At 42.9% G+C, this 22029-nt stretch overlaps 1 protein-coding gene across 1 annotated transcript; it reads left to right on the top strand.

Moving 5' to 3' along the window:
• The first annotated feature begins 1886 nt into the window (after positions 1-1886).
• Positions 1887-21141, top strand: gnptab (N-acetylglucosamine-1-phosphate transferase subunits alpha and beta). Its single transcript, XM_069715758.1, has 21 exons — positions 1887-2179; positions 2690-2775; positions 3243-3362; positions 3701-3751; positions 4867-5069; positions 5424-5488; positions 5652-5786; positions 12635-12796; positions 13049-13228; positions 13617-13787; positions 13883-14006; positions 14099-14314; positions 14969-16035; positions 16115-16314; positions 16404-16623; positions 16719-16832; positions 16962-17047; positions 17133-17231; positions 17348-17515; positions 18559-18649; positions 20310-21141. The coding sequence occupies exons 1-21, from the start codon at positions 2018-2020 to the stop codon at positions 20379-20381; spliced, it is 3792 nt and encodes a 1263-aa protein (XP_069571859.1). The 5' UTR covers positions 1887-2017; the 3' UTR covers positions 20382-21141.
• Positions 21142-22029: the final 888 nt, after the last annotated feature.

Raw genomic sequence — 22029 nt, 5'->3', positions numbered from 1 at the left:
CTGCTGCCTCGTGAATATGTCATTTTATTCCTAATACATCTGTACTTCTGTTTAAAGTATAATTGAGTGCACTTCTTTCCTTGTAAAGGAATATTTTTACGTTAGAGTATTGTTACTTTTAAGTAAGAGTATTGTTACTTTTTTTTTTTCATGATCTGAATGCTTCTTTCACCACAAGAATGACATCCAAAGAGCTTTCAGGTTTCGGAGCTGCAGAATATAATGTTAAAAGGAAGACTGCCAAGAGGAGCAGGTTCAAAGCTTCACTTGTTGCTGCAGCTGTTTAAAGCTTGCCAGTGCCCGGACTTGGCAGCATCCTAAAGAAAATTGTTGGTTATAAAGGCCTTTTTTCAGGCTTGGTTAGTCTCCCGACCCAGCAAGGCACAAGGCCGCTGGCAGACCAGAAACATTGCAGCCCAGAGAGGACCGCAGAGAGAATGTCTGAGAGAATTTCTGAGAGAATTTCTGGAACATTGTTGGACAACTGGAAAACAACCGAAATCAATCATTGAACTTAGAATTTACAGTTTTTGAAATACAACAGGGGCCGAAGGTCAAAGGTTGCCGGTCTCTTTTTTGATTAAGTATTTTATTGGTTTTTTTTATGTGACATTTTTCAGGTAGACAAAAAACATGACGTCTAAATGATTATATTGCCTCATGGCGTGAACAGGTAACTGTTTTCTAACAAGATTGTCACATCAACTTAGAGGTATAATGACATGTCAAGAGTTGTGTTTGAAGCTTCTTCTGCTGCCTCCAAGTGGTCAAAGAAAATTACTCCCTTGATATCTGAATTCTTAAACAGGCTCTAACAAAGGGCACCCTGACACTTTGAGCCGAGTCAAACATTCAGAAAACATACAGTCTTGTCCAATCCGCAGTAAACTGCAGGAGTAAACTAGAAAGGAAACTCACAGCTAAGTAATTATATCATTTTGTGACAATGTTTTATCCTTGTTTCATTGAATCTGCCCTCATTTTTTTTTCCTTTATCTGCTCAATATTAGGTAGGTTAGGTAGTTACTTTATTAATCCCCGAGGGGAAATTTTCGCTACAGCAGCATACAGAAGCAACAAGGTAAGATAAGATAGACAAGGTCAAGACTGTGAAGAAAGCTCAGTCAATCTTGGCTCATTTTAGCCATCCTCTGTCCAAAGAGGTCATGTTACTTCCATCTGGCCGCAGATACAAAATGCCAACATGCAGGGAAAATTGACTTTGGACCCAGCTGCCCTTTTTTTTTATGGTGTTTTTGTTCTTGCTGAAAAAAGAGGCCCCCGGGGATCATAAAGATTTCCTTAAAATAAGTAATGTTAAAAAAAAAGTTGGAGTAAGCTTTAAGTATCTACACCCATATGTCCAAAAATGCAGCTGTTATCCCACTTTCATAAATATCACTATTGTTGTGACGATGTAATGAAAATTGGCAATTGGCCACGTGTAATGTTTTCTAAAAGATTTGTATGACATTGTGATCATAAAACAGCTGTGCTTGTGTTTAAATGTCATCATTACACCTACGTTAATCCTCAAACATTCATACCAAGGATACATTAATTATTTTTAAAATGAAGCTCTTTCATTTTTGAAAGTAAAGGCAATGAGAAATGTTGTGGTTTTCTAAATTCCTATAGTTAAAACCTTACATATGATATATTTATATTTCCTGCTAAAATTAGTTATGGACCAGAATTCTTTTTCCCATTCATTTTTTTTTTTTTTTTTTAAATATAGATTTTCTATTGTGGAGGTTTCCTTTTCCTTCCGTGCGAGGAGGCCGTGAAGGCATCACAGACCCTGCTCCTCTCCGCCAGAGGGCGACGACCACGTGTTCGACCCGAGGAAGCGGCGTCACCACCACCGAGGAAGCGCGAGATGTGTGGTTGTCATGTGTCATGCAGTTCGGCTCGCAGTCAGCTGATAAATCCGGGTCGTCTGTGATGTTTACTTTCTTCGTTTAGTGCGTTTACCTGCGTTTTTGTTGGGTTTTTGTTGGGTTTTTGTTTTGAATGAATGCAGCGATATGCGTCGCCCCGGAGAACCATGGTAGTCGTCAACTCGGTGCTCAAGCTGTTGCAGAGGCAGACGTACACCTGTCTGTCCCACCGATACGGGCTCTACCTCTGCTTCGGGGGGCTCGTCCTGATGATAGTTTCCGCCTTCCAGTTCGGAGAGGTGAGCTTCTTCTGCACCCCCCTCCCCTCTTTAACTCTCAGACCACCGGGTTTTTGTCGCTTTCTCCAAAAAAAAAAAAAAAAAAAACAGCTGTTTTTCCCGGTACAGCTCGGCTCGGTTGGCTCAGGCTGTTTTGTGGAAGCAACGTCTCTCACGACTCGGCAATAAATAAACACCACAGCACTTAATTTCAACTAAAAGTTGAGCATTTAAACCCTTCCACGTGCTATTTCTTCCGCCTTCCACTTTATTTTATTTTTTTTTTAATGTTTTCTTTTGTCGGAAGGTATTTGAGTGTCACTTAAAGCTTTTTTGCAGAAGTTCATGATCTTGTCATAAGTAATTCTTATGTCACTTGGATGTGTGTCGTAGCACTTCCTAAATAGCCTCAAGTGATTCAGAAAACACATATTTATTTTAGGTGGTGTGGGTCAGGCCTCGTCTGTAGCTGCTATCTGGGATGTGTGAGAACCACATGAGGTCTTTTTTTTTTTTTTTCTGTCCATACAGGTGGTGGTGGAGTGGAGTCGGGACCAGTATCATGTGCTGTTTGACTCCTACAGAGACAACGTGGGTGGGAAATCCTTCCAAAGCAGGTGAGCATTTAAGCTGCCAAGGAAGAGAGCCTTAAACCCCATCATGACAGAGGAAATGCTTTTGTTCCTTGTCACTCCTTCCTTCAGATGAATGGCATCCTGTACGAGGCTATTTTTTTTTTTTTAAATCTCTTAGTCTGTTTAGGAGTAAAAAAGAAGAAAAAAAAATCAGATTTATAAATGTCAGCTACAAAATGTGTTTTAGCCCCCCTTAAAAAAAAAAAAAGGCCCACCTAGAATAATCAATACCCGCAAACTCTCAATCCACTTTGCCCAGAAATCTCTCCGCCGAGACTGCCTGTTCCTTCCCTCGAGAGAAATCTGAACGAGCTGGCCGAGGTGTGGCCGAGCGTGAGCAGAAACTAACTCGGACATGTCAGAGGGAATTGTTAGCTGGGGAGGAAAACGGGGTCACGGCTTTGCAGTTGGAGCGCCGTCTCGAGTGATGCGAGTGTTTCTCTTCGCAGGCTCTGTCTGCCCATGCCCATCGACGTGGTGTACACATGGGTGAACGGCACAGACGTGGCTCTGCTGAAGGAGCTGAAGGTGGTCAAAGAGCAACTGGAGGAGGAACAAAGAGCTCTGAGGTAGCCGTGACTCTCTCAATGCCGGCTGTAACCCGTGCTTAAAATCGTAACCTCTGTTCGGTCACAGCATGCAAACACACCGAAGCACCTTCGGTGTTTTTTTTCCCACCTGAATACTGTCAGAATTAGCATACAGACTTGAATGCAGCATATCGCTGTCCCACTGGCTTGTTGAGTCAAAAGTTTACACAAATTTCTTTCTGTATTCAAATGGTGAATTTATTCTGTTTAGTGGTTTCTGTTGAAATCTGTTGAAATCTGCTGGTGCTGTTTTCTACTGTTAGTATGTGATATATATATGAATGAATAATATGATATCACTGTTTTTGTGCACACAGGGAACGCCTGGGAAAAAACGCAAGCGAGGCGACTGAAGTGCCAAAAGATAGGTGAGTGTGAGGTTATGAGTTACAGTAAATCCAGTATTTCTATAAAGAATTCTTGATTATTGATTTGCCACATTGCTTCTTCAGAAATGAAGTGTAGTCCAGTTCAAAACCACTGTTTAAAATAACCTAAATGATAGATAGATAGATAGATAGATAGATAGATAGATAGATAGATAGATAGATAGATAGATAGATAGATAGATAGATAGATAGATAGATAGATAGATAGATAGATAGATAGAAACAGGAAAGAAATAAAAAAAATATTAAATATAAAAATACACAGTATATACAATAAAATTGAATAAAATAAAATAGAATAATTAAATTAAAACTAACTAAACAATAGTGCAAAGTTTTTTTTAAATATTTAAACAACCAAGAAAAACAGACAACAGACAACGGTGTTATTGTTGTGTGATGGCATAAAAAAAAAAAAAATGATAATAAGAAACAGTTAAATCAATACTGAACATTATTATCTGTAAAAGTAACATTTATGCCATATATTGTCATGTGTAGCTAATAAATAATAGCTGTATTGCCTCAAACTTTACATATATTTTCATTCTCACTTGTCGTCATGCTGACAACCTGCTAAATGTCTGTTAAAGTCACCGTGAAGCGACAGCGCTGTGCGAACACTGAACTTTATGTTGAAACAGGAAGTTGTGGGGGGCTTCTGCAAGGAAATATAACTCAATGGTGTTAACCGATTGGACGTCAGTAAGAGAGGCCGTTTTTTTTTTTTTTTTTTTTTTAAAAGAGGAACGACAGCACTTTTTTATTTTCTAGTTTTAATTTAAGGCATTTTAATAAATGTCCTTCTTGTGCTGCATGTGTAAGAGATGTAACCTATAAAATTGTGAATTTTATACATCTGGCAGTATAAATGTAACAGTTGAAAGAGATTTGTTTTTGTGCATAGAGCGCAACACCTCCAGGTTTACCGAACATGTGAGCGCGACTCATTTCATGCGTAGTTTTAGGTTACGAAGGCGCAACGTAAGGACAGCGCTCATCTGAGTGGCTGTACGAGGTGTAGATGTATTGATTCGTGTTGTTGTTGTTGTTGTTGTTTTTGTTTTATCCTCTCCCGGTCCCTCTGTGTGCAGCGTTAAGCTCGAATGCCTGCTGTCCCACTGCATCATCGCGCCCATGCTGGCGCTGGACCCGGCGCTGCCCGCCAACGTCACGCTCAAAGAGCTGCCGTCACTCTCGCCCTCCTTCTCCGCCGCCAAGGAGCTGCTGTTCGTGAACAAACCCTTCCATCCGCCCACCGCCGTTTCTGTGGTTGTCTTCCACTCGCAGGCTGACGGTAAACACGCACACGCACACACACACACACACACACACACACACGCACACACACGCACACACACACTGAGGTTCAGAGGCCAGAGGGCAGGCAGTTCATCTGTAACTTCTGATAAGTTATTTACACTGCAAGCGATGCTATTTTAAGGATTACCTCATGCTGACAGAGTTAGCTCATATTTTCCTGTTTCAGTCTACTTATTAACACGGGGAAATACGTGATCGCAGGTTTGCCTCTCTGCTCTCACTTTATATACGTGTTGAATGTTTCAAATATAGAAATATATTTCTTGAATTTGTATCTGAATTCTGTTCTGCTCACTCGTTTATTTATTTTTTTATTTATTTTTTACAGCTGATAAAGCGTATACAGACGTGTCCAGAGAGGACCAGAAGTTCTCCGTGTCCAGATGTTACCTGGTTAGTTTATATAACTGTTAATACATGCAGAGCTACATGAAAGTCTCTCAACATATTCTCCTGTCCTCTTTGTAAATGACACAGCCCTCATTCATATTTATGAAGGTAATTAAACATCAAAAGCAGAACATTAAAGCGTTCGTCTTTGTTGTGTGTCACGCAGACGACGGATAAAGAGGCTCCGGGTCTGATCCGCATGCAGTCTCTGGCCTATCTGAGCGGCTTCCCGCCGTCCTTCAAGGAGACGGAGCAGCTGCGAGTCAAACTGCCGTCTGTCGTCACCAGGAAGATCAACCAGGTGAAGCAAACCGCTTTCTCAAGTCTTCCTTCCACTTTAAAACTTCTTGGCTGACTCTGAACCATCTTCAACCATAAAATGTATTAAATAAGACAGTTTTGAGCCTGATCTTATAGAAATGTTTTGTTTGCAAGAGGAAAGAGGCAGAAAGAGGATCACATTTGTCCCAAAACCTGTGAAAAAAAAAAAAAAAGGTTGTAGGTGCCAGAAAAGTTTTTTAAATTGGTTTGAGAACAGCAGGTGGCAGAGTTTCACACTTGACAACTCTACAATAGATTCTCTGACTTCAGCTCACTAAGTTTCTCACTTGATGCAGATCATTTTCTTGCAAAGAGTGTCATCAGTGTCAAAGGAAATTCAACTTTTATGTCACTTTTGTCGCCATATGTCACTCCTGTTGTGTCCCATCACAGCACTGAAGGATGTTTGTACATCTTTATGCTTCACTATAATCGAATACATCGTCATAACACCGTATTCTTAGAAAGGTCGAATCACAAAAGTTCACTCCTCCTTGAAGATGAGTCTGCACCGTGCTGCTAAAGATGGCCTTTTTCTATTTTAATCAGTGATGTCGCGACGTGGATAAAGGATCCTTGTTTAGCCCGGCGGCTTGTGCGCCTAATAATTTTCTCGAATCAGAGCTCTGCTTTATATTCAGAGACGGAGGAATGCCTCTAACAAGCGCAGATTACTCTAAAATAATCAAAGAAAACAAAAACAGCCCTTAGCCGAGCGACCCTGTCTCCCCCGGCCGACCGGCAGGGCGAGCGTTTGTCCTGTTTGACCTGTCTTCTGATAATAAACTCACATGGCTAATGAGAATTACTGACTGATGAATTAGATAACAGCTTTTGTAACCGCCGCTGTATATAAAGAGTGGTAAACAAATGTGTTACATGATAGGTTCACAGTTATCAGTGGAAAAAAGGCTTTGTCTTAAAAACCTCCCATCGCTGTCTCAGAAGTCAAACAGTTATAAATTAATCAATTGAGATTGACTAATTGAGATTGAGAGAATAAATCACTAACTTACATAATTTTTTTTAAGTCGAAAATAATTTAAGATTTGCTGGTTTTCTTTGTTTGCAAAGAGTTTAAACATCTTTCACCTCTGAAATGTTGCTCAGAAAACGCAAACAATCTGAATATGTCATTGTTGGGAAATGGGAAAATAATCACATTAATTGATAATATTGCATCGCAACTATATATCCATGTAACAAAATATAAAAATGTTATGTTTAAAATACAATAGTTGGAGCAGCTTTGCTTTGAAGCTCTTACATTTATATAAACAAGGTTACAGGATATTATTATATCACATTTTATAGTTTTTAAGCCAATTATTCAGCCTTCAATAAATAAAACAAACATTAAAAAAGGTGAATATATATTTAAGAAGAGAATGTGATTATAAGTATATAATGTAATAACGGATATTTAAAAACTATTCATACATACATGCTTTATTTTCCTTTTGTATTTTAAAACAGATACAGCTCTTGTATTGAGGAGTCCTCCATCTGGTTTCCCATTATCTTCACAAGGTTTCAACTTTAGACTTGTCATCATCTCGATTGCAGACGGCATTAAAACAGTAAATTGTAACTGTCTGAAACATGTCCTCAAGCTTTGACATGCTGTATGTAATAATATTTGATACAGTGGCTGCCTATTTTCAGCTGTTTGTGAGGAGACGCAGCTGGAAAATCTGTGCAGAAGCAGCTGCTGTGACTCACAGTGTGTGTGTGTGTGTGTGTGTGTGTGTGTGTGTGTGTGTGTGTGTGTGTGTGTGTGTGAGAGGGAGTGGGGGGTGGGGAGGGGGACTACATCACTGTAACTTTGTATGGGATGATAAGTAGGTTAACAACATTTAACCTACTTATCATCATCGAACCCAGGCGTCCCATCATCCCCTGCATTTGTCTCCAGGTTTGCAGCCCGGCGTGTCATGTGATAAGAAGCAGCAGTATTCGGGCTGTAACCTTAGCTGGCGGTTTGGGGGTTAACTTTAGAACAACTGTCTGGGCCGGCGCGGCGCCAGCCGAAAGGTCACCGGGATTTTGACCGATCTCCTCCGCGTTCGTAGACGCGCTCCGGGCCGTCTCGTGCGTTTACACCTGGCTTTACCTCTTTGGAGTCCAAGTTTGATGTTTTATTCGCGGGACACGCTGGAAAGGAGGAGCAGAGGTGATGCCGGGCCTGGAGAGACGATGGAAAGTGTGTGCGTGGGCTTGTGTGCGAGTGTGTTCAGAGATTCTCGGTACACGCGCCACCACACAATGCACAGTTTGGATGTCAAGGTGTTTCCTGGTGTCTGCGGCCGGTTCTGTGAAAGAGGGATGATGTGCATAGCGTAGAGGAAGAGGCTTCAGCGGTGAGAGGCGGCCGGTATTTATAGCTGGTGTTAGACCGATGGTGATGAAAGCTGGACTGCAACCCCCGATCAACTGCACGTGCTGTTGCCTGTCGAGTCCTTACACCCCCCCCCCCCACTTGTGTTTGTGTACAAGCCCGCTGACGTGTTTGTATTAGTGTGTATTTTAATGCGTGTGAGAAGCCCGCGAGTGACCACGCGGTGTCTCATCTCCACCGTGAAGCGAGATTAAGAAATTCAGCTTGTCACATTATGTGCAGTGAAATGCAGGTTGGCATAAGTTAAAGCAATAAAAAGTATATTATTGGGGTATGATTAAAAATATGGTAGGTAGGTAGGTAGGTATATACTTTATTAATCCCCGAGGGGAAATTTATTCGCCACAGCAGCATACATACAGGAGCAATAATAGAAACAATAGAATAAAATAATAATAGAATAGAATAATATAATAGAAAAGCAATAAAATAAAAAATAGAAATATAAAATGTACAGTACATACAGTATATATACAGTACATTAAATATCTATGTATATTATATACAACAAACCAATAAACACAGTCAACATACATATATATATATACATACAGTACAGTATATATCTATATATATAATATACAAGCAACCAAGAAACACAGTCAACAGTGTTATTGTATGAGCTCAAAAAAACAATACCGTTTCCAAAAAGCATTACATGCTGACTTTTTGTAATGCAAATTATACAATTATATTTGTATATGCTTTAGTACAAATATGGAAATGCGACCACAGCAGCTAACCTGTTTTACCATTCTCCATACAGATAAGGAAATGAGCCTCGAAACCGCTTTGCATTCGGCATAAAGAAGTGTTAGAAAGGGTTTGTCAATAACAGTTACTTTGACAGTCAGGTAGGCTGTTTTATGCAAAGAGAAAACAGTGGAAGATGACAGCTTGTCAGAGCCCGACGGGACGTTCTCAAAATCCTTGTTTTGTTTACAAAGACGTTTCAAAATCCCAATATATTCTGTTTACTCTTCTAAAAAAAAATAAGAAAAGAATGGCAACGAATCGTATTTAATAACTTGGAACCAGTAAATCTTTTGGCATTTTGGGAAAAATGTCTTAAATGTCATTTTGTGACTAATTGTTTGATTTATATTTATTTCAAAGTTAATTTTATGACTGAATGTAGTTGATCAAATTTGATTTTGGCTGTTTAATACAAAGATTAGACTGATTGTCCCTTTTGTCTGTAAAACACATGACTCCCTCGTGTCTGTGAAGGTGGGAGAAAAGCCTGACTTGACAGCTGACACAGTCGACTTGTGTGTGCGTGTGTGTGTGTGTGTGTGTGTGTGTGTGTGTGTGTGTGTGTTAACAGAAACAGCTGCAAAACTCTCAAGAGGAGGGAAAAGCAAACAGATTTTTATCGAAGAGACTCAGATGGAGTCTGAGGAGGGGGAGGAAGGTTGAAGCAAGTAGCGATAGAGAGAAAAAAAACCCTGCAATCTCAGGGGTCAGCTCGAGTAAACTGAAGAAAATATTCTAAAAGGAAAATATGAAACAACCCTTCTCCGAGAATCTTTTAACCAACAAATTCCAGCAGTCTTTCACTTTGAGAAATCACAGCAGCTTCATACTTGCCTGCACTGCAACAGGAAGTGATAATGTGTCATTTCAAGATTATTAAATCTCATTTTCCATCAGAGATTCATAATCTCATCAAGAACGATTCAAACTAAATTGTTGTTCCCATCAACTCGAACTTCTGAACAAATCAGAGACTTCGGTTGTGATTCAGATATTTGTGATCAGGCTAATTCAGTTTATTTTCAATCTTGAGTTGACAACAAATAAGTCTATATGAAGATTTCACCATCACACTTTTGTCCCACACACTTGAATTATTAAAATAAAGCCAACTGTAGTGCCTTATGTTTGTTTTTGTTTTTTCTGGCCTGCGTCTGAAGGTCGGTTTGAGTTTTGGCCTGAGGTCTTCCCCCAGCAGGCGATGCGGGATGACACGGCTTCAGTTCAGATCAAGCTACACGCTAAATACAATGACTCAGTCCATCTGCTTAAACAGATCACTCTCCGCCCGGTTAATTCGTTTACCCACAGTGTCAGCTCCATATTTTCCAGCCTAATTGCGTTTTCTTTAGCCTCCGCAGTGACATACAGGCCGCACTGATTACGGTTTATTACGTGTTGAGTGTAAAATCCACTCGGGACATGGTAATGCTGCGGTGAGGAATAACTGAGGCTGATGTCTGGAGGAGCTGATGAAAGCGACAGTTTTCTTTTTCAACATTAAATTGCACCCACATTACCGTCACTATAAATCCAAGTGACTGTGACTGTTTTTAATCCAGGTAATGAATTGTCCGCTTCCACGGGAACTCTTCGTAGGTATAGAAACCTTTTGATGTCAGGGGTCAAAGTGCACTGAGGTAGATTGGTGCCACTGAACGTAGTTCGACTGTTTGTGTTGACAAATGTTTAAAAGAGGCTTTTATTATACGGGACAATACTCATTTAATCGCACTCTGTGACGAGAGTCATGAAGTCAGTGGAGTGGCACACTAATGAGCTTTATAGAGCTTTTTTTTTAATTTTTTTTTATAGTTTCATAACATTAGTCACCACAAGTTAAAGTAAAAAAAAAAACAACAACCTGAAAATAGCATTTTGAGTCTCATGAATTTGACTTTTGATTTCAAGAGGACGGATGTTATTTCTTCTTTCAGGGGCGACATAGTCTCATGAGACTCTGAAGGATCTCTGTGCTCTGATTTTGCAGCTTTGATCTGGAAAAATCCAGTGATTACATTGAAATAAAAGGAAATTTTGAAACATGAATAATTAATGTGAGCTCTGGGCGTAACACATTTTGAACATGTTGGAGTCATGAAATTGATCTCTGCTCCAAAAAGTTTCTTATCAAGTTCTGTAAAGTAAAGTCACTTCAGTTTTATTATTGGAATTAGTCATCTTGATCGTGATGTCTTAAATAAACAGGCTTACATGCGTGTTTATGTGTATGAAATTTACACTCGCTCGCTGACAGGCATGCGGCCGCGTGAGGCCACCACACACACCAGTGCTTTATTTGCATGTGTCGGAGCATTATCAGGCCTATAAAGAGAGCAGAAATAAAGATGGCAACGTGATCCGTGGCTTGCTGTCTCCTGGCTGCGCCCCGCCAGGTTCGTAAATCCCAGCTAAGCCTCCTCGCCTAAAAACAGGAGCAGAGGAAAACGGACGAGTCGAGGCCAAACACGAGCTCATGTGTGACTTTCGTATACTATGATAGATGATATCATTTGATTATGACCCGTACATTAATCTGTCAGCGGCATCTCAACGTGACATCTTCACAACGCAACACAAATCTCAAAATTATGAAATCACTAAAAAGGAAAAGCAGCAAATCATATTTTAAAAGCTTGAACACCAAATGTGTTTTTACTTAAAAAAAATGACGAATACGATTATCAAAATAGTTTTTCAGCTTTACTTACTTAAACACTTTAATCCATTACAAACCATGACAGTATTTCTAATGTGAGTTACATGTTCTGAATGTGAAAATTTTAATTTAGTACACATAGTTTTGTACTTAAATAAATGCACTTACGGTAGTTACATTTCAGCACGGCTCGAGATATTTGTGTTTGTGTTGGGTGACGGAAGGGCACTTTGAGAGTTTGAGAAAAGAGACAGAGGCTTTGTACTGGCCAAGGCCGGGGAGATCTCTCCCATACATATATATATATCACACACACACACACACACACACACACACACACACACACACACACACACACACACACACACACACACACACACACACACACACACACACACACACACACACACACACACACACACACACACACACACACACACACACACACACACACTCTCTCTCTCTCTCTCTCTCTCTCTCTCATCATTCGGACTACGGTGGATTCATAGGTGTTTTGATTTGACCTCTATCTGAGGGGTCAGAGGTCACCCTGCCTGTTCTGTCCATGTTTCATCTCCTCCCATGTATCTACATGTTTCAGGAATCCTCTCTGTCACCAGCCTGACTCTGTTGCTGAACCACGCAGCTGAGCTTGTGTTTCCAACTCTGAGAAACTACTTTCCAGGATTTTCCCACAGGGCATGTTTCTGTATTAAAGGGACACACCGCAGATTTTATAGATACAATAGTGAGGTTTTTACAGAGTAGACGTTATTTCCTTGAGCACAATGTCCAACTAAAAGCCCAATGTGCTTCCAGGTCTAGTTCCTTTGAAGTTTTAGCTGCTTTATGGGAATTGTAGAATCCAGTGTGTTTGAAACTTGACCTACACAAGGACTTAAAAGTCTGGTGATCCTGACCTCTGCTGCTTCAGTTACCAACTTGATGAAATGCCAAATCACAGTAGTATTCTTCCGAGCAATTAACACTGTTTTTATGTTCATTCGTGCCTCAGTTTGAGCTGTACTCGGAGGCTGGCATCGCCCTGCTCCACCTGAAAAGCCCGCAGGATTTCACCGACCTGGCCCAGCAGGCGAAAAAGAATCTGACTCTGGATGGGAAAGAGTTGAGTATAAGCCCTGGCTACTTGTTCTGGGACCTCACGGCCATCTCACAGGTAAGCTCTTCTTCCACTCTTATACATCACTTTAAAGGATAATATTTAAAGTAATAAAAGGCATGTTTTGCTGATTTTAGACCAACTAACAGCAGCTGGAAAACAGAAAACCATGTTAGCTGATGTAAAATAACCTTTTTTGGTACATAATGCTTTAGATGTGTACTATGCAGGACCATAGCGCTGGCCATTATGAACACAAATGTTCTCTGGCATAGAGTCTGAGGATTTATCGTCTCTTTTTCCCTCCAGTCTAAACAGGATGAAGACGTCTCAGCCAGCCGATTCGAGGACAATGAGGAGCTCCGCTATTCGCTGCGCTCGGTGGAGAGACACGCCCCCTGGGTGCGACACATCTTCATCGTCACTAACGGGCAGATTCCCTCCTGGCTCAACCTGGATAACCCCAGAGTTTCAGTTGTCTCGCATCAGGTAAAAGTTAAGCCTCGACCACGCTGAACTGCACTAAAAAGGTGATCAGCCTATTTTTACTGACTCCAAAACCATTACAGAACTGGTGCCTAATATACAGTGTGTTTTTGTCCTGTGTGTAAGGCTCTGCTACAAATTATTGGTTAAAGTGTTTGTTATGTTCATATTAATGAGCTTTAAAAACAAATAATTTAGCTAGTATTAAGATTTGATTTTAGCACAGTTTCTTTTCTTTCTTTTTTTTTTTTTTTTACTGTGAAATCGGCAATTTAAAGTCTTTTTTCTGGACATACGTACCTGTCACAGAAACTGCGCTTCGTATTGTTTGCAAACGAAATGTTTAGTTTATGATTACATGTGTCTAAATATGTTCTTATTTGGCTTCCAGGAGATCTTCTTGAACAACAGCCACCTTCCCACTTTCAGCTCCCCCGCCATAGAGACCCACATCCACCGCGTCCCCGGGCTTTCCCAGAAGTTTATTTACCTCAACGATGACGTGATGTTCGGCAAAGACGTGTGGCCGGACGACTTCTACAGCCACTCGAAAGGACAGAAGGTGCGAACCCAGCGTGAGAAGTGCTCACAGGGAGGTTCAGTCTGGAATCTGTGCTGCCGTTTGATGGTTAAATACTGGAAACTTCTTCCCCGCAGGTTTATCTCACCTGGCCTGTTCCCCACTGTGCCGAGGGATGTCCAGGATCCTGGATCAAAGATGGGTACTGTGACAAGGCCTGCAACAACTCTGCTTGTGACTGGGATGGAGGAGACTGTCTGGGTAAAGAGATCGACGCCGTTATCTCTCTGTAAATAAGCTGGCTTGTGTCTTTTACGTCTTAAGATGTTCATGTTCATACTTCTCTGCGACAGGTGCAGCGGGAAACAGTCGCTTCGCTGCCGGGGTCGGTGGCGGCGGGCCCGGTGGAGTTGGCGGACAGGTGTGGCAGTTTGCAGGTGGTCTAGGAGGTCTTGGAGGGATGTCCTACTGCAATCAAGGCTGCGCCAACTCCTGGCTGGCAGACAAGTTCTGTGACCAGGCCTGCAATGTGCTTTCCTGTGGCTTCGATGTGGGCGACTGTGGCCAGGGTAAGTTTAAAAGAAATACATATAATGATGTTGTTGTTGTTTTTTAGCTGCTTCAATAATAATAAATTTGTCATTTGGGAAATATCAGGTTATGGATTAGATCTGGTAATGTGGTGTCAATGAATCCGATGAAAAGACCAAATGACATCATCCTAATAACAAGAAATGTCCGTGTAACCAAACCCTGATATCATATTCTTCTTTGTAACAGAGTTTAATTTTTGCCCAGATATGATTTAAAATAATCAACTTTGTGTATATCACTTTTCATACAAGAAATGCAGCTCAAAATGCTTTACAGCAAGAAAATGACATGCAGTGTTTCACATAAAAACAGATATAAAGGAACATTTGAAAATATAGAAAAGAAATAAAAACACAAGAATAGATCAAATACATTAAAACTGAATGAATGATCCACACAGTTGTCCTGGAAAACATGTTCTTTTATTTCAATAAACATGGCACATCCTGGTGCTGTAAATCGTCACTTGTGAAAAAAATATGTATTAATCTGTGACTGGAAATAGTCCCAGAGAAATGGACCCGGTGCCGAGAGACACTGACAGGTTCGGGGAGATGGATTACATTGTTGGTTGTGTGATTTCACGTTTTCTGTTGTTAAATCTGAACATGTATTTATTTTCGCTGTAGAGCACTTCGGCCAGCTGCACTATGTGACCCTGCGGAGGAACCAGAGCCTCTACACCCTCCCCGTGGGCGAGATCAGGCCGTATTTCGGCTTCGGGGGACTGGCTCGCAGAGTCTCTGAGGCCCACGTCAGCGACAACCCGGCCGTCCGTCACACCTCCGTCGCCAACAAGTGGAAGACCATCCACCTGCTGCTCCACCCGGGCCAGAACGCCTCCCAGATCCAGTACAACGTCACCTTCCAGAGAGAAGACGACACGGAGTTCACAATGACCTTCAGCGTGGCGGTCGACACCCGCGAGGTTCCTCAGACCAACGTGTCCCCGACTGGCAGCAAAGACGCAGACAAAGAGCCCAAACCGACCCCGACGCCGGAGCCGGTGTTCCCCTTCTCAGATATTGCTGAAGACAAGCGAGGACCTAAGATCCAGAGGAGGCAGCCTGGTGAACATCAGGATATCATCATACAGGTTCCTTCATTAAATGTGTTACTTTTACCCGCTGTCGTACGCAACGAGCTTCAAAAGTTGGAGGAAAAGCTTCTGATGGGTGACATCACTGCAAAGGGTTATAACCTCACAAAGGCTAAACTTCTAGAATCGTACAAGACGATGGCTGAACTGCAGCCGGTCGTCGATTTACAGCCGGGCGATGATGGTGCAGGCAGAGTCCAGGGGCAGCCGCATAAAGACTTGGAGGGAGAGCAGGTGGAAGGAAAAGCACCCGTGAAAGAACCTGGAAACATCAACCAGACAAATCAAAACCCAAAAGAACAAACGTTGAGGAAAAATGTGGCCGTGCCAAACGAACCTGCTACTCCTCTCATCCCAGTCCGCATTGACGATAAACCTAAAGAGGTGGGAAATCACAAACCGTATCCTGTGAATGCTGCGATCGAGAGGCCAAACACTTCCAAGCTCTTAAACAGCATTTCCAAAAAAAAGAGTGCTGAGAGTCGGGCTGAGCCCGACAACGCTCCTCTGGTGGGGAGGAGGCTCCAACACTTCACCTCCTTCGACCGAGGCTTCCTGCCGTGGGAGAGGAGGAAATCCTTCCAAGCCTTACTCAAGGTACATCCAGCAGCTTTGGCTTGTAACGTCTATTTAACCATTTTGATTTCTTATCACTGTCTTTGTGCTGCCTCCACAGGAAGAGGAGCGTCTTCAGAGAGAGCTGTCGTATGAAGCTGACGGCGCGGCGACGGGGCGAAAGCTGCGAGACACTTTCGCCGACTCGCTGCGCTACGTCAACAAGCTGCTTAACAGCCAGTTTGGCTTCACATCCCGCAAAGTCCCCGCGCACATGCCGCACATGATCGACCGCCTCATCATGCAGGAGCTGCAGGACACGTAAGGGATATTGTTTTATGGCCTTGTACAGATTTGTATGTATTTCTAAAGAGGCAGCATCTTAAACTGCTCTTCTCTCTCTCCTTCAGATTCCCAGAAGAGTTTGACAAAACGTCATGCCACCGCGTTCGTCACTCGGAGGACATGCAGTTCGCCTTTTCGTACTTTTACTTCCTGATGAGCGCTCAGCAGCAGCTCAACGTCTCCGAAGTGTTTGACGAGATCGACACCGACCACTCGGGCGTTCTGTCCGACCGTGAGATTCGAACTCTCGCCACGAGGATCCACGAGCTGCCCCTCAGCCTCCAGGTCAGTCCCGGTTCTGATGTACCGTCTCTCCCTAAAAAGAACAAAGGCTTTGAGGCGTATCGGTCAGTTGTTTTTACTCTTTGTGACGTTTGTAGGACCTGACAGGTCTGGAGCAGATGTTGATAAACTGCTCTAAGACACTCCCGATGAACCTCACCCAGCTCCACCTGGTGAACCCCACTCAGGAAGCTTACTATGACCACAGCATGGTGAGCCACACCGGGGGAAAAAAAAAAAAAAAGTTTGATTTCATATGGTGCTTTTAATGTTAATGTGTTTGACTGCATGTTATGAATATAGCTTGAATTATTGTCCTTCATTTTTTCTTTAATCCGCAGCCTCCTGTCACAAAAGGCCTCATCCTCCACTGCAAACCCATCACAGAGCGTATCCACAAAGCCTTCAGAGACCAGAATAAATACAAGTAGGGCCGTCAATCTGGCAACGTACCGAACTTCAGGCACTGTTTGGTTTTACTGCTGCTGCTAACATGTCTTTTTGTCGGACAGGTTTGAGATCATGGGAGAGGAGGAGATCGCCTTCAAGATGGTGCGGACCAACGTGTCCCACGTGGTCGGCCAGTTAGACGACATCAGGAAGAATCCCAGGTGAGGAGAACTGATATCCCATTAATTGTGAAAACTTTTTTTTATGGTTTTCCCTAAATGTGGTGCAACAGTTGTGAGTTGTTGAACTTTACTAACATCTTTATTTTCACCTCAAGGAAGTTTATCTGTCTGAATGATAACATCGACCACAGCCACAAGGACGCTGCCACAGTTAAAGCTGTGCTGAGAGACTTCTACGAGTCCATGTTCCCGCTGCCGTCCCAGTTTGAACTGCCCAGAGAGTACCGCAACAGGTTCCTGCACATGGACGAGCTCCAGGAGTGGTATGTGATGAAGTGCACACATCGCATCAGCAGAACTTAAAACTCTTTCAATGATCTAAAACTGCAACTATCCCAAGATTTGGTTCTGACTGAAATGTTTTGACAGTTATCTGATGGACGGCCATGAAATGTGGTAGACTGTATACAAAAAGAGACGTAGCCTCTGGGTCTGAAAAGTGAACCCAATGGTCAAGTGCCTTTAAAGTGCAGTACCAAAGAGGGCCACTAGGGGCTTGCTCCAGTAGACTCCCATTCAAAAAGAGTCAACTTCTCTCATGAAATACAAAGTCAATAATACAAAACAGAAAAAAAATTGTAAACCATCCATATTAGAGAATATTGAACAACTGCATGTTCTGCATTTCAGCTTGATTAGTGACAGTTTTAAAACTTGGTGTCCATTTCTTTTCTGCCTAATTGAGTCGTTTCATTAACGCATTTCAGTTTTTAATGGTTGAAAAGCGCTCGTGCAGCTCCGTTCGTCCTCACTGCATATGTGCCGGTAATTTATCAAGCTGCGCCCCCCCCCTCCCGTCGGGACTAAGTTAAGAATTTATGGCTGTCACCAAATGGGACAGAGTGATGCCGGGTCGGAGCTGTGGGAATCCCTCGGGAGAGTCAGAGGGTTTTTGTCTGGGATGCTGCTCCTGGATCCGAGGGGCCCCGATGGGGAATGCCGGCCTCGCGTACGGACTTTAAAATTAGACAGAGCCGCTTCAGATCAATCGCTCGCTGTAAGATACTTGCAAGATCACGACACCGCTGAGCCTCTGATCTCCCCCCCTTCTTTTCCAGGTCTTTTTCCGTATCTGCGTTTGTAAAGTGACGGGCACATGGTGTCGGGCGATGTCACCTTGTCACCCTGTTGCCCCGCTGCCCTCGGCATACTCTCTGCTTCCTTCTTGTTACACCACAGCACAACTACTGTACCGTCCGCCGAGACGTCCGTGCCCGCCTCTGACGTCTGTCCCGGTCGGGACGCATACATTCGTTCCTGCTGGTGTCGCATGAGCTTTAACCCTCTGAAATGTGTTGTTTCCCAGGCGGCTGTACCGGGACAAGCTGAAGTTCTGGACCCACTGTGTCCTCGTGACACTCGTCATCTTCACCGTCATGTCCTTCTTCGCCGAGCAGGTCAGCGTCCACCTCGCACCGCATTCGGTTTATTCACACGTTCAGATAGAGACACAGCGGACATTCGATCACACACCTCTCTGTTTCCATGATTCACACTTGAGCTATGATTCAGGCCTTCGCCACTGGAATTCCACCCCGGGGTCCATCTCGTGTGTCGAGCCAGCACCGGACTGCACAGAGATGAAAGAACCCCCCCCCCACCCCACCAGTCGCCTATGAAAGGCCACACTTGACTGTCTTTGTTGACACGGGTCAGACAGTACTTTTGTATTTACTCTAAACTCCGTTCTTGCCATATAAATTGGATTGTCAGCTGGAAAGAGCATTCAAGAATTTCTGCAAAGAATTTTAAAATCAGTAAAAGTTGTTTTTGGACAACTTTTACATCTCAGTCTTCCAGATTCGTTCTGGAAACAGATTCAAACAAATGCCAGGAGTTCTTTAATAAATACTACTCGACCCAGGTTTGACATTGAGCTGCTGAGAGACTTTCCTAATCCAAAGGTTTCCAGTTACTCCTCAGCTAACCCAAGGAAAGGTTAACGGTTGCAGTGACCTTAGGAGAATTTGCTCCACAGCAGCCCGTGGGACCAGAATTCCCAGAGTGGAATGAGCCGGACTCGTCCAGTGTCTCTGTCACTTTACACAAACAGACTTTTGATGTCTCTCTAGCAGCAGATGAGCCCGACTGTCCTAAATATGGTACAGTTTAGGTTAGAGAGATGAAAAGAGTCCTCACGTCTCAGAGGGAGCTGATTTTACTCTGCTGCTCCACGTCGAAGATGATCTTTGCTGTCTTGGGTTACAAACATCTCAGGGGACTTTGGTGCCAAAGTGTTGATCATTGAAATTAATAGTTTGCCATTTTGGGAAATATACTTATTTGCTGATTGGCCGAGTGTTATATGAGAACAGTGATACCACTTATATCCATCTACGAAGCTACAGACAGTTAGTTTAGCATAAAGAACAGAAACAAAGGGAAACAGTTAGCCTGGATTTATCACTAATTAGCACGTTACGTGTGTACGAAACAAAATGAGTTGTCAAAATTATTATTCTTAATTTTACTGGGGGAGTTGCGCTCAATGTGCTGAGCAAGATCATTTCTTGGCTCCGAGCCGTCAGGAAAACTGGCAATTTCCAAGTTACTTGCGGTGAAGTAGTGTAGTTTCGGTGGGTGACTATGGTTATATTGTATTAGTGTGAAATATGAAGCGTTCAGGTTGAGGAGCAATAAAGGAATGAGACATGTTTCCCTTGAGGAGGTTCTGCCTGAAAGCCTAAAGTCAGGGAACAAAAATCTCCGGTTGGAGTAAACAACACAGATTACATTAAAGATTGCAACATGATCATGAACTCGGCTGTAATCCACAAGATGTGCAGTGACGTGTGTCTCTGTGGTTATATGGGGGAAGATACTATAAATGGTAAATCCTCCTGCACAGAGGCGGTCACACGTCGTATACCCGTGTACACTCACCGCTAACGATTGCTTTCGGTGAGAACATCTCCGCCTCTCTTATGTCACATTAATCCTCCCGCTGGCAGACAAAGCAAAACTTCTTTCTTTCTTTTTTTTTTTTTTTTTTTTGCGTTGACCGCGTGCTTGGTTGTACTCGTGACATTCTCTCCTCATCCCCTTCTCTTCCCGCAGCTCATTCTGCTGAAGAGAAAGCTGTTCCCCAGACGCAGGGTGAACAGAGACAGCAACCCTGAGCGGGTGTGAAAGAGGAAGACTTCCCTCTCTTCTCCCCTCTGAACCTCAACCCTCCACCCCTCCTCTCCTCCAGACCGGGGGGGAGGGGGAGGGAAACTGGGTGGAAACGGGAACGTGGAGTCCTCGGTGCAGCGGTTTGCATCTGCGCGGACGGAGGAGAGAGACGCGCGCGCGAGACGCCGGTAAAAACCTTTTTTCAGAAGATGATGGACGGGGCTGGCCGCCGAAGGAAACAGCAGCCGGACAGACAAAAGAAGCCTGTAAGTCTTCTTTTCCACCACCGGGGGCAGCCGAGACTTATCACACCACTCACACACACACACACACACACAACACACAAAACACACAAAACACTCCCTCCTCCCCGCACCGCTCGAGTCACGTCCTGTTTTTGTCACTGACTGATGTGATGTTAAGGTGTGCGACACTTGAGAGCGGCAGGTCAGGACTCGCGGTGCATTAAACACGTTTTATCATAAACTCCACAAACCGTGAGTCGGTTCATCAACTCCAAATGTTCTGCAAGTAAAAATACTGAACATGTGCTGGTACCAACATTTTAAGTCTTATCTACTTTTTTTCTATTGTTTTTATGTTTTGGTAAGTTCAACATCTTTGGGTTAAAAAGACATTTGCTGCTGGGAAATTGTGACGGGCATTTTTGCAATTCAAAGACAAAACAATGAATCAATGATGTGAAAGAAAATAGTCACCCAATATTGACAACAATAATTTTTTCTGGTCTTTTTGAGAAAAAAAAAAAAAAGAACATACAAATAGGATGAATAATTAATTTACGTGTTGGGTGTTATATCTTCTTCCGCCAACTTTAAAAATATGAAAACTTGAAGTGCCTTTGTTGTTCATTCCTGCTTGTTTGAACATTTTTGTCTATCTTCTATTGTTGTTTTTTTTTTTAATGTTTTCTTCACGTCACACCCTGATCTAGATGTTTACAGTGAGAATGAATGCGATAATGTGTGTAATAATACGATTATCATTCTTAATAACGTGGTACTGATGTAATTGATTGTCGGAGCTACTTGTAAGTGATACTACAGCTTTCACAGCCGCCTGTATGTGTGTCCCCGTGGGACTCGACAGGCTCGCTGCTGTCTGAAATTCAGACACCACCCCCCCTCCACCCCCATCAGCATGTTCCGTAACTTATTTTGATTGTATCAACGATTGTGACGACGAGCCCAGCGACTGATGGATGGGATTTGAGTGCCAGAATGAAAACGTAGCCTCATAAAATGGTTGCCATCTTTTCCCTCGACTGTCAGCCTTTGTTGCAGCGGTAGAAATGGAAGCGGCTACGAGACGCTGTCAGCACTTTGCCGCTGTGCTCTGAGTCATAGGATGTGTGATGTCAGCAGGCGAGACGCTGAGCAACAGACATGTCAATGGGTTTTTCTGAAATCGCATCATTTCCAAATGCCCCTCTGACTGAAATAAATGGGATTTGGTTCAGTCATCTGGTTTTGTCGTTAACGTGTCCAACGCCGTCTTTCGAGCAGCAACAGTTTCAAACTGATTTTACTTTGTTTTTTGCCCTCCACTTCGTTTTGGAGACAAATATCGTACTTTTCTTTCGATTCAGACATTTATCTAACATTTGTAATTCGTAGTTACTTTTCAAACCAAGTGTCACGTT

This window comes from Brachyistius frenatus, unplaced genomic scaffold, assembly GCF_029030835.1.
Source record: "Brachyistius frenatus isolate BFR_SWC_R1_liver_20210118 unplaced genomic scaffold, ASM2903083v1 Contig_148, whole genome shotgun sequence".
In the NCBI taxonomy this organism is placed as follows: Eukaryota; Metazoa; Chordata; class Actinopteri; family Embiotocidae; genus Brachyistius; species Brachyistius frenatus.
The sequence above is the reverse complement of the archived record's forward strand: the minus strand, read 5'-3'. Positions and strand labels throughout refer to the sequence as shown.